This window comes from Elephas maximus, chromosome X (genome assembly GCF_024166365.1).
Source record: "Elephas maximus indicus isolate mEleMax1 chromosome X, mEleMax1 primary haplotype, whole genome shotgun sequence".
Taxonomy (NCBI): Eukaryota; Metazoa; Chordata; class Mammalia; order Proboscidea; family Elephantidae; genus Elephas; species Elephas maximus.
In genome coordinates, this window is record NC_064846.1 from 140,275,991 (window position 1) to 140,289,651 (window position 13,661).

Below are 13,661 nucleotides of genomic sequence, written 5' to 3' on the forward strand. Positions count from 1 at the left end.
AATTCCTACAATTTTGTATGTGGAGGGAGAAGATGGATGATGATACCTTATATACTGCTTAAATTACGACCTATTCTTGCCCCAGCTTTAGAAATCAAATCCCCATAACAATATCTAAGTTGAGACCTGGAAGTTACATACATGATTGTGTTTTAACTTTTGAAATTTTCCAGTTCTTTTAAGTATTATATGCATAGACTTTTTATATTTTCTTATTGGCAATATGAATCATTGTGGAGAAAACAGAAATTCTTTTGTTGAGCGTATCATTTATGACTTTATGTTTTCCATGTTCATGTGAGGGAGAACTGTAATTTTGGCAAAGGGTTACATCAGAGTATAAGGAACAAAAAATACCCGAATGTGTAGCATTAATCCGGTATTGACATATGCTTTTTGAAGTCAGAACCAAGCGTCTGACTGCAGTTCTCCAGAGAAAAATAAGGTCAAACGTGCTTAGCTTTGCATTCTAGTGTTAAAGCAGAAGAAAAATCTCAAAGTTCCAAGAGTTGGGAGAATATCGTAGTTATATATTTCCCCCAAATTTGGTAATATCTTATTTTTTGATAATTTATCTTAACCCAGTGCCCTTGAATTCATAACTCCTTGTGAGGGGAAGTGGTGTTTGGTAGAGTACAGGATAAGTTAGTTGGCATAGTGTGAGGTAAAGGTCCAACTTCCTTCCTTGCATGTGGCTCTCCAGTTATCCCAGAAACATTTAAAAAGAATATATTGTGGTAAAATATATGTAACAAAATATTTGCCATTTTAACTATTTTTAATTTTACAATTCAGTGGCATTAATTATATTGACCATGTTATATAACCATAACCACTATTCATTTTCAAATGTTTTTCACAACTGAACACAGAAACTTAAATAACTCCTGATTTCCGGCTCACCTCGGCCTGTGGTAATCACTAATGAACTTTTGTCTCTATGCATTTGCCTATTCTAGATATTTCTCACAACATTTTGTCCTTTTCTGTCTGACTTATTTTGCTCAGTATGTTGTTTTCAAGGCTCATCCATGTTGTAGTATATATCAGGAATTCATTTCTCCTATGGCTAAATAGGAAACCCTGGTGGCGTAGTGGTTAAGAGTTATGGCTGCTAACCAAAAGGTCAGCAGTTCGAATCCACCAGGCACTCCTTGGAAACTCTATGGGGCAGTTCTACTCTGTCCTATAGGGTTGCTATAAGTCAGAATCGACTCGACAGCAACAGGTTTGGTTTTATGGCTAAATAATATTCTATTGTATGGATATACCACATTTTGTTTATCCATTCACCTGTTTATGAACACATGAACAGGGTTGTTACGGGTTGATGAGCACATAAAAACATTGTTTCCAGCTTATGGCTGTTGTGAATAATGCTGCAGTGACCATTAGTGTTCAAGCCTGAGTCCCTGCTTTCAAGTCTTTTGTATATAAAACTACTAGTGAAATTGCTGGGTCATATGGTAGTTCTAGTTTAAGTTTTTGAGGAACCTCCAAACATTTCCAAAGCAGTTGAAGCATTTATCCCCAAGTATTTTATTCATTTTATTGTATTATAAATGGAATTATTTCCTTAATTTCATTTTCAGACTATTCATTGCAAGAGTATTGAAATACTATTGATTTTTATATTTTTATCTTTTATCTTACAACATTGCTCAACTCATTTATTAGTTTTAATAGTTTTAGAGTGGATTCCTTAAGATTTTCTATATACAAGATCATGTCATCTGCAAATAGAGATAATTTTACTTCTTCCTTTCCAATCTGGATACATTTTACTTATGTTTCCTGCCTGATTTGTCTGATTAGAACCTCCAGTTGAATGTTGAGTAGAAGCGGCAACATTGGCCATCTTTATCTTGTTCTTGATCTTAGGATAGAAAGGATCCTTTTTCTCACCATTTTGAGTGCGATGTTAGCTGTGTGCTCTTCAAAGATGCTCTTTATCAATTTGAGTTATTTTCCTTCCATTTCAAAGTTGTTGAGGGCTTTTTGTAATTCGAGTATGTTGGATTCTTTCAAATAAATTTTTGTGTTTGTTGAGATTATCATGTGATCTTTGTTTTTTATTCTATTAATACATTACATTAGTTGATTAGTTGATTAAACTAGCCTTGAATTCCTGGGGGAAATCCCAGTCCATCATTGTGTTACCTTTTTAGGGTTGCCATAAGAAAATATCAGAAATTCAGTGGTTTACAAGAAGAGAAACTTATTGTCTCCCAATTGTATAGGATATGAGTCTAAAATCAGGGTGTTAGTGGTATACATTCCTTGTGAAGGCTCTGAGGGAGAATCTGTTCCATGTCTCTCTCCTAGCTTCTGATAATGGCGGGAAATCCTTGGCATTCCATGGTATTCCTTGGTTTACAGGTTCAATTTCTGCCTCCATGGTCACATGACCATCTTCCCTCTTTGTGTATCTTCCCTTTTATAAACCAAAAGAACAAGCAGTTCGAATCCCTTTTATAAGAACACCAATATTATTGGATGGACCCTCCGTACTTCAGAATGACCTCATGTTGACTTAACTGATAACATCCTCAAAATTTTCCTTTCTTGTGATGTCTTTGTGTGGTTTTGGCCTCAGGGTATTACTGGCCTCATAAAATGAGGTGAGAGATGTTCTCTTCTATTTTTTAAAAAGTATTAAAACAAAAATCATATTAAGTCAATAATAGAAGTCGATTGAAGTTTATTTAATATATGATTTACCAATCAGAACAGCATTTCCAACTAGAGAGCCAAAAAAGTTCCCAAAAAGAAAAATCTTTTGCAGATTCTTATACTCTAGCATATCACTAGTAGTCATACATTGCCATGGAAACAGGGCCAGAATAACTTGTGGACATGCAGCATTCTCTTGAAGAACAATTCAGATAATTACTAATTTACCCAAAAACATAGCTGTAGTCTGAGCTTTGGAGTTTCTGTTGTCGAAACTGCACATAGATAATTTTTTAAAAGAGTACAATGTCTAAGGCATACGTTTTTTACTAATTGGCATAGTGGTTAAAGCAATCAACTGCTAACCGAAAGGTCGGCGGCGGCGGCTCTGCAGGGGAAACTTGTGGCAGTCTGCTTTTGTAGAGATTTACAGCCTTGGAAACCATATGGGGTTGTTATGAGTCAAAATGGACTCGATGGCAGTGGGTTTGGTTTTTTGGATATTGTTTGATTTGAAGGTTACTTTTAGGAAGTCGGTTTTATGGCCTAGCATGTGGTCTATCCTGTATGTTCATGAGAAAAAAAATGTGTATTCTGCTGATGCTGGGTGGCATGTTCTATAGGTGTCTGTTAGATCTAGTTGGTTTATAATATTAAGTCTTCTGTTTTCCTTGTTGATCTTCTACCTAGTTGTTCTGTACATGACTGAAGTGTGATATTGAAGTCTCTAACTATTATTATTGAATTGTGTATTTCTCCCTTCTTTTATGTCGGTTTTTGCTTCATGTATTTTTGTGCTTTGTTATTAGATGCAGATATGTTTATAATTCCTATATCTTCATGCAGGATTGGCACTTTCATCATTATATGTCCCTTTTTATCTTTAGGAACTTTTTTTGTGTTAAAGTCTATTATGTCTGAGATTAATATAGCCATTCAAGCTTCTCGTGTTTGATTTTTGTACAATATACTTTTTTCCATCCTTTCAAACTATTTGTATCTTGAAATCTAATGTGTGTCTCCTGTTCATTTTTTTTCTTTCTTTCTGCTACTCAGAATGGATAATCTGAACTGACCTATTTTCAAGTGCACCAGTTCTTTCTCTTGTCATCTCAAATCTTTTGTTGAGGCCTTCTAGTGATTTATTTATTTCATTTATTATACTTTTCCAATCCAGAATTTGTAATTGATTCTTTTGCATAAATTCCCTTTATTGATATTCTTTATTTGTTGAGATATCATCCTTATACTTTCCTTTATCTCTTTAGAAATGATTTCTATTAGTTATTACAACACATTTATAGTAGCTGATTTAAAGTCTTTGTCTGGTAAGTCCAACATCTGGAATCACTCAGGAACAGTTCCTATTAGCTGCTTTTTTTCTGTATATGGAGCATATCCCATTTCCTTTATATGGCTCATATATATTTTTGTTGTTGTTAAAACTGGGTATTTTAGATACTGTGTATTGCAGATAATAGAGCACCTCTGGGAATCAGTACTCCACAGGATTTGTTGGTTTTACTGTTTGATATTGTTGTGATTGTTGTTTCTGCTGTCTGCTTATTTGATAACTTTACAGGACTAATTTGGTAAAATCTGTATTCCCTATATTGAGGAAGACCCTCAACAAGATGGATTGACACTATGGTTGCAACTGTGGGCTCAAGTATAATAACAACTATGAGGATGGCACAGAACAGGGCAGTGTCTCATTCAGTTCTATACAGGCTCGCTGTGAGTCGGAATCAATTCCATGGAACCTAACAACAACAATATATTCCCTATAGAGTACAGCCACTGAAATCTCGCTTGGTTTGTTTTCTGGTCAACTAATGACTGGTCAGAGATATCCTTAAATACCGTGAGCCAGTAAATCTTCAATTCTTTGCCTAGGGGTATGTTTTTATTGGGGCACATCTTCCATGCTCCAGCAGATAAAGACCCTGTCTTAGCCTTCACTTCTTACTTGCATATGACCTCAAGGTCAATCAGTAGTAAAGTATTGGAGTCCTCTGAGGACTTTCCTGGGTATGGGCAGAGCACTGCACATGTGTACAGCCTTTTAAAAAAACAAAAACCCATTGCTGTTGAGTTGATTCTGACTCATAGAGACCCTATAGGACAGAGTAGAACTGCCTCCTAGGGTTCCCAAGGCTGTAATCTCTATGGAAGTAGACTGCCGCATCTTTTTTCCACAGAACGGCTAGTGGGTTTGAGCTGCTGACCTTTCGGTTAGCAGCTGAGCACTTAACCACTGCACCAGTAGGGTTCCTTATACAGCTTTCTATACTCCCAAAATATGTCGGAGATCTTCCACTCCCCTCCCCATATGCAACTTGTTCTCCAGATTTTTTGAAGTTTTGGCTAGGCTTAAACTGGCACAGCAACCTCAGGCAAGTTTGCCACTGATTGTTTTCAACAAAGGGCCTGGCAATAGGTGTTTTCCCTAGAGCCACATCAAGTGAAGACAGCATCCTGCAAATTGCGGTTTTCCAAGGAAATTCCAGACAGGATAATTGGTGACAGTGATGGGAGGATGGGACTTTTTAGAGTTCAACCTTAGTCTGACCATCTGGTGGCTGCAAAACTGAGGGTTTTCATAGATAGCCCTGGTGATGCAGTGGTTAAGAGCTCATCTGCTAACCAAAAGGTTGGCAGTTCAAATCCACCAGCTGCTCCTTGGAAACCTTATGGGGCAGTTCTGCTCTGTCCTATAGGGGCACTATGAGTTAGAATCAATTTGATGGCAATGGGTTTGTTTTTGGTTTGGTTGCAATGCTCCTGGTTTTCAAGGCTACTACAAATCTGCAGAGAGGAATATGGAAATTGGTCAAGTTACAACACCATAAATGCTGGTGCTTTTACTGAGGTTAGGCAGTTTTTTTCTTGAATAAACGCTATTCAGAATGTTGCAAACCTTTGGCTAATTCTCAGAGTTCTGAAAAAGTTGATTTTGAAAATTTTCTCCTGTGTTTTTGTTGCCTTTCTATGGAGGGGCAGATTTATGGTGGTTCTCACTCTGCCATTCCCTGCCTTTGCTTTATTGATTATTCTCTGGATAAAATTGTGATCTTTGAACTAGCAGCATTGACATTGCCTGGGAACTTATTAGAAACACAGAATCTCAGGCCTACTATAATTTTACTGAATCAGAATCTGCATTTAATGACAGCCCCAGAGGATTTGTGTGTACATTAATGTTAGAGTAATGCTGGTCTAGATCAGAATTACTCAGTGGTGTATCCATATATCATTTGGAGAGCCTGGATTAAATGGAGAGCCATGAGACCCATGCCAGACCTAATGAATCAGAGTTCACATATACAGAATCTTGGGAATCTCCATTTTGAACAAGTGCCCCAGATAATTATGATGAACATTCAAGTTTGAGAACTACTGAAAGTGAAATTGTAGTAATCAAATAGGATTTTTTTTTCATTTTAATAGTTTGTATTTCAATTATACAATTAATATTTCAATCTGTTTTAAGGAAACCATGTTCATTGTAATTAACCAAAACCAAACCCATTGCCATTTGGGTCGATTCCGACTAGTAGCGACCCTGTAGGACAGAGTAGAAGTGCTCCTGTAGAGTGTCCAAGGAGCACCTGGTGGATTCCAACCACCAACCTTTTGGTTAGCAGCCGTAGCTCTTAACCACTACGCCACCAGGGTTTCCTCATTGTAATTAAGCAGGGACTAATCAAATAGAAACACATGGACTGATATTTTATCTCATTTATATACATGCAGTGTACGAATGATCTAATATTTATTATATTGGCTTAGTCTTTTGATTTGTGTGTCCAATTGCATTATCTTTGTGACTGTTTTTCAGCCAGAACCAATTATCACCAAAATAAATTGCTCCAATTCACCTTGGAGTTATAGAAATATAAAGAAACATTGGATTTTTTCTACCTTATAAGTTTATGACACTTAAATGAGAATTTAGTGCCTGATTTTAAATTACTCTATGGAGATGAATTCTTCCTTACGTATTTGCCTAAGTGTAACTTTACAATGATAATATAGGCGCATGTGGTAGACTGTCACGTGTTGCACAGTTCATAAACAAAACCAAAACCAAACCCATTGCCATTGAGTTGATTCCAACTCATAACAACCCTTTTACTACAGTCAATTTTGCCTATTGAAACGTTTTTAGTAGATAGTATTCGTACAATTTCTTTCAACTTTAATAGGAAAGCATCAGACATATCAAGTTAAAACTAAAGGACCAAATCTCATGTTAACATTCAAGTCTTAGGATTTATGTGAAAGTGATAACATTTTCGTGTGTGTGTATGGTTGTGTGTTTGTATGTGTTATCAAGACTAAATCATATTCAGTTAATTTTATTACTGGTCTGCTTTTTTATTTTAAAGCTAATATTGTGGGACCTTAATAATGGTTTCTTTTACAAATACAGTTTGGAAACGTGTTAAGACCCTGGGTGGAGCAAATGGTTTTTGCTGAATTTCTAACCTAAAGGTTGGCAGTTCAAATGCACCCAGCAGCACCACAGAAGAAAGTCCTGACTGTTTCTGTAAAGATTACAGCCAAGAAAACCCTGTGGAGCAATCATATGCTGTAACACACGGGGTTGTCCTGAGTCAGAACAGGCTCAATGGTAATTGGTTTAACAGGTTCACCTCTGCAGGTAGAAGTAGGCATTCCTCCATGACTCATCATTACATCTTATATCTATTGCTGGATTGTCACTTCCACACTATTTTCCCACTGCAATATGGGAGTCTCTATAACTTTTGAATGAATGAGTGTTGTCATAGAGGAGGGACTGCATTACCCTGTGATTTCAGAAGATTGGCATAATTATTGAGGCACTGATTAACAAGCTACCTACATCTCATATCCACTCCTGATAGAAACACTTCTTTTTTTGGAAGTAGGATTAGAAATTATGAAATGTGTACAACTCCAGCAATGCATTAGACCGGAGTGTGATTTCCTCTTAGTCTCTGGAATATAATTAGAGCAGGCGTTTCTGTTCTAAATTTCCCTGCTGTGAGAATTCAGTGTTGTCACTGCATATAAAAAATATTATATTTCACATATTTCCATTCCAAATCTTTCCCTCCTTTCTAACATATGTGTTTTGAGTTGGAGAACATTTGGACTTATTAAACTGCATAATTTACTCCGACTCTGTTTTTTCTGAATGATGAGAAAATTTAAAGGAAGAGTGTTTTGTGGCCATCTGAATTTTGGTACTGTAGAATTTTAAATAATTCTTGCTTTATTTATTTCAGTATCATATTGGTGGAGTCCTCAACATTTGTAACTTCACCATCACAATTAAATGAATCTGGACAGCTCACTAGCCACATGAACCATGGGTAAATGTTTATGTTTTTTATACTCCTAATTATCTGAGGGAAAGTTCTGCAAAATTTGTATTTAAGTAAATTTTCTTTACATCTGCATAATTCTCATTTATTCAAAATGTTTTATTTATATTCCTCACGCTTTTATACAAATATGTTTATGTGATACTAGGTTCATGTGCATGAAAACTGAGTAAATCTCCACTTGATAAATACTTAAGGTTATTTCACCTACTTTGTGAGGTCTGAATTTGGTTTAGAAAGGACCCTGACTTTTGGATGGAGAAGCAGAGATATGGCTTTATATTTCTCATCTGTTTTAAACTATAGAATAGCTCTTCAAGGGGAAGTAGGATAGAAAGCGATGTTGCCAAGGTTAAAGAAATTCAGGCAGAAAGAAAATAATGCAAATGTCTCTTAATTAAATGCATGCTTAGGTTGACCATTACTTCCCTGTTGTTTTGTTTAGTTTACACCTTTGTTTATCACCTCCTATGGTTTTTTTTTTTTAGGGCTTGACAGGAAACCCTGGTGGAAATAGTGGTTAAGTGCCATGGCTGCTAATCAAAAGGTCAGCAGTCCGAATCCACCAGGTGCTCCTTGGAAACTCTATGGGACGGTTCTGCTCTGACCTATAGGATTGATTTGAGTCAGAATCGACTCGAAAGCACTTTTTTTTTTTTAAGGCTTGACAGCATCAGTGTCACCCTTCTGGATGCAAAAAAGTCTCAGCAGGCAGGGACTGGACAATTTTGATAACATAGGAATTTCCAGTGCATCAGGAACCATTAGGGTGCTTGTACAGATCTTGCTAAGATTAAAGTATGTATATTTTCCAAATGTTAATTGTATTCAAGGCAGTGTTTTTTGGAGAATATAAGACTTGCTTCTATTATAAGACATTTGGCATCTCTATTGGTTGTTCTGTGAGAAAAGGTGTTAAAGAAGGTAACTGTTTTCTTTCACTGCATTTGTATTATTGAAAGCTCATTTCATGCTTAAGACATTCAAAGCATTGCTTTCACATTTAGCTATAGTGAAAATTAAAGCATGAATTAATACATGGAGGTATAAGGTGGCATTATAGATACCATAAGAATAGGAAATGTTAGGTATTTGATGTTAATTTCTTTGTAGATGTAAAATGCTGGTATTGCTAACCACTCCGGTAAGCGGTTCTAGATTTTTTTCTCTCTTTAGTCCCTTGCTGCTTAAGTGGCTGCTTTGTGATTCTAGATTTTGCCTGAACTGACCTTGAGAAATTTGGCAAAACTTGATGGGTTCTGGAAGATATAGAACCTTTCAAGGGAGGCAGTTGCTTCAGACGGTGATATGTTAATTAATTTTCAGAAACACAACCAGAGTCTCCTTCTACGCTTATGAGAAAGAAGTAAATGTGGAACCAATGAACCGAGAGAAGAGAATTTTTCAAGAAAGCAAATGTTAAAACCACTTTTGAAGAGAGTACCTATTTAGTCCTAAGTTGAAACCACCTACTTTTGAGTCATTGGATTTAGATATTTGTTATTTTTATCATCTTCAAATTTGTACTTCTCTTCAGTATTTGAAAAGTGCATCATTTTTACAAAAAAAAAAAGTTGTTATAAATATGGATAAGTTAGTTTATTTTTTGTATTATTTTTAAAATTTCTAAAAACAATATAAAAATTGAATGATTTTTGAAATACATTAGTGGTCTTGCTTGCCATATTACAGGCAGCCATAATTTTTAAGGCTCTATAAAATTAAGGTAGAGAATTGTTTTTGAGTTTTGTTTGTGGTGTTGTTTTCCTTTTTACTTTTGACAGTGATACTGTGAGTAGCAGTGAATATAAAACTCCTGGGACTTATTCTCATTACCAAAATGCCTTCAAAACCTGTGAGTAACTCAAAGAGAAGCTTTTCTGTGTTTTCATGTGTGATTTTTATGTGCAGAGCATAATGTGGAATGAAATAGTCAACAGAGGGTGTGTTATGAAGTAGGCGAATGATGCGCTGTGGGAATTGCTGACTGGATAGGAGTCGGAAGTGCTCCTCCCTTTGGAGGACTTTGCCCGCGCCCCTTTCACTGCAGAGCTTGAGTTTCCTCACCTGCACAATGAACATGTTTGGTTACATGGCCTTTATGTCTCTTTTGGCTTCTTTTGAATTGTTTAAACCTATTTAGGTGATAAATATCACCAGGTTTAGGATGGTAAAAAGAGCAAAGGTTTGCCCTCTTCTGTAAAATAACTGCAAGTCTAGAAATGATGAATAGAATGATGAATAGGACCATGGGTATAGGAATGTTCTGGTTATCTATAGCTGCGGAACAAACTGCCCCAGATGTAGTGGCATAAAACAACAAAAAATGTTGGTCAATATTATCTGTCCCACTGCTGAAGTGACTGGGCTTAGCTAGGTAACTCTTGTTCAGGGCCTGTTATATAGTTACGGTCAGATGGTGACTGGTGCTTCAGTCATCTCAAAGGCTTCCTCGGTCACATGTCTGATGGTTAATGCTGCCTGTCAGCTGGAACTTCAGCTGGGACTGTTGGCCTGGACACTTACACATGGCCTGTCCATGTGGCCTGAAATCCTTCACAAACAGATGTTGTTACATCTCCTGGTCTAGTGTCAGAAGTCACACCACATCACTTCTGCTGCATTCTAGCATTTAATTTGTTAGAATCAAATCTTTAAGGCCGGCCCATATTCAAGGCAGTATCAAATAATTTGTAAATATATTTTAAAATCACAAAAAGGTGTGTGTGTATGCCAAGCATATAAAACAATCTTTTTTTCTTGTTCAGGGTGTCCATTACACTCTGTAATGTGAACCATTCATTACAGAGTCCACACAAAGTTGGAGATTCCTGGGTGACTCCTTTGCTACATATATCTAGGCTAATTTTAAACTGTAGTGAAGTTCCCTTGTAATGAAATTGTTTATTAGGGAATCTTTAATAAAAAAAAACACAAAGTTGGAGATTCCTGGGTAACTCCTTTGCTACATATATCTAGGCTAATTTTAAACTGTAGTGAAGTTCCCTTGTAATGAAATTGTTTATTAGGGAATCTTTAATAGAGGATAGTAATTGTGTTTTTTAGTAAATCAAGTCTGACCTGGGGCTACCCGTACTTTCATTAACAAATGTCTCATCTTCTAATCTCAAGCGCTAATCCTTTGAAATGTTTTAATTGATCCCAAAACTTTAATCCCTAATAGAAAAAACTACTTTCTTTGAACAGCACTTATGAAATGATATGAAAACATGTTCTGTTTTATATCCTGGCAGCAATTAGATCCAGTTTCATCAAAGAGTTCTTCTGCTCCACACGTACTATTTATCTGGGAGTGAAAGGGTCTTCAAGCCTGGAAATCTTCTTTCTTCCCTTTGACATGCAAACGCGCTACTGTGTCATCATCCTGAGCAACCCAAAGGTGAGGACAGAATTGTGATCTGTGCTTTCAGCATGGACATTCACCTTAATGGAGTAACAAGCATAGGTACCTTAAAGGCAGCTGGAGGTCTTGGGAAGGCTGGGGTTCTGCTCTGTGACCAACAGTCCCCTCCCTCAGCAACCCTTCTTGCAAACTCTCAGATCATAGCCATAACTGAGACAAAACATTGATGTTTCCATTTCCAGGATATTGTGGGCTGAATTGTGCCCCTCCCCCAAAGATATAGTCCTTACCCTGGTACCCGTGAATGCAACTGTTTATAGAAATAAAGTCTTTGCATATATACTCATGTTAAGATGAGGTCCTACTGGAATAGGGTGGGCTCTAATGCGATGACTGGTGTCCTTATAAGAGGAAGGAAACTTGGACACAGACACTCGCAAGGAGAAGGCCATGTGAAGGCAGAGGCAGAGATTGGAATGATGTGTCTACAAGCCAAGGAATGCCAAGGATTGCCAGTGACCACTTGAAACTAGGAGAGAGCCACAGAACAGATTCTTCCTCAGAGCTCCCAGAAGGAATTGACCCTGGTGATACCTTGACTTTGAACTTCTGGCCTCCAGAACTGTGAGAAATAAATTCCTGTTGTTCTAAGCCCCCCAATTTGTGGTAATTTGCTATGGCAGCCCTAGGGAACTAATACACAGGAGTTATAAGAGCCAAGAAATGAGTAGTCCAGTCTTTATTGTCCCTACTTGGCTCAGGTAGGTTTATGAGAGTTAACAAATGAGAGAAGAAAGTGACACTGAGACACCACTGATTGACAAGCTTCAAGTCCTCCTTTGCTTCATCACATTATCTATACCTGTTTCTCCCTTCTTTAAAAAAAAAATCATCTTTTACAACAATCCTCTACTCTTGATTTCTTTCGCACTCCCTTATGGCATAACATGACCAGGCTCCTTCCACCCATAGACACAAGGACATTCATTGAAAGTGCCCTATGTTTATATGAAAATCCCTGAGAGCTAAAGTTGCTTTACTTCTCAAGTCTCCCAGTTATTCAAAGGTTGTAAGCTATAGCCTGAAATTTAGTTTTTATATAGTTCGTATAGCCCCCAATTCAAGAAGAGCAGCTCCAAGAGTGTATGTTATGTTCAAGTAAATCATTTTATTTGGTATAGCAGTATTGTCACTTTGCAGGTGGGAAAACTGAGGCTTGGAAATAGCATAAGAACTATACTAGGGCCTGCTGCTGGTAAGTGGCTGGACCAAGCCTCACGGCTGGATTTTCTGATCCCAGATACCATATACTTTTCTTACCCTCTTCCTTTTCTTCACCCATAATATATGCTTCTAAATCTCCAACTCATATTATTCCACTTCCCTATTAAAAACTTTCCCCAGATTATTTTAATTCATTTCTGATAAGATGTGTTTCTGTAGGTATTAGTCAGTTATTCCCCTCTCTCAAAAAAAAAAAAAAAGTAGTCTGACGCAGTTGTATGTACTTCATGGTTTATTCGGAAGATCTGTTGGGTTCTTCCTTTATTATTCTTCCAGTGGCATTTTGGAAACTTGCCTGTGAAGCAATGAAGTTAATTTTTAGTTGTCCTTATATGGTATTCTCATTATTTTGTAGTCATATCTAGCACATTGTCTTAATTAAACCAGCCTGAAAAATTAGGCCTGAAATTTTAGGGTAGATAAAGAATAGTGACTAAACCATGCTTTTAGAACTCAAACTAGTCCTCTTTTATAGACAGCTTTTCCTAAGACCTTTCTATCAATTCACTGTCATGATGGTCTCATTAGAAAGCCCAATTTGTCACATATAGAGGTTAATATCTGCAAACAAATACTTACTGAGCACCTACTATATACCAGGCACTATGCAGGGCTCTAGAAGTGCAGATAATAATCTCAGTCTTCAAAGTTGCTAAACAAGGAATTTATTCTCAAGGACAAGCAAAAAGTAACACTAGTTGTGAGTAAATTCTAAATGATTGCAGAGAGAAGCCCCATGGATGCAGAGTGGAGGCGTGCCAGACCTTATTGTGGCTCTTATCTGTATTAGCTATCTATAGCTGTGTAACAAATTACTACAAATGTATCGGCTTAAACCTACATACATTTATTTTCTCAGTTTCTGTGGGTCAGGAGTCCAGGAACGACCTGGATAGGTTCTCTTGCTCAACGTCTCACAAGTCTTCAGGGATCACCCACAACTAGGTTCTCCAGAGGCATGACTA

General features: G+C 37.0%; 1 protein-coding gene across 3 annotated transcripts in view; it reads left to right on the forward strand.

The window, feature by feature from the left end:
- The window catches only part of CFAP47 (cilia and flagella associated protein 47), a 321,340-nt gene that overhangs the window by 165,676 nt on the left and 142,003 nt on the right, over positions 1–13,661 (forward strand). For all 3 annotated transcript variants that reach the window (XM_049871901.1, XM_049871902.1, XM_049871903.1), the window contains exons 39-41: positions 7,950–8,036; positions 9,833–9,903; positions 11,303–11,448. In XM_049871901.1, coding sequence (XP_049727858.1) covers positions 7,950–8,036; positions 9,833–9,903; positions 11,303–11,448 — 304 coding nt within the window. The remainder of the gene's footprint in view (positions 1–7,949; positions 8,037–9,832; positions 9,904–11,302; positions 11,449–13,661) is intronic.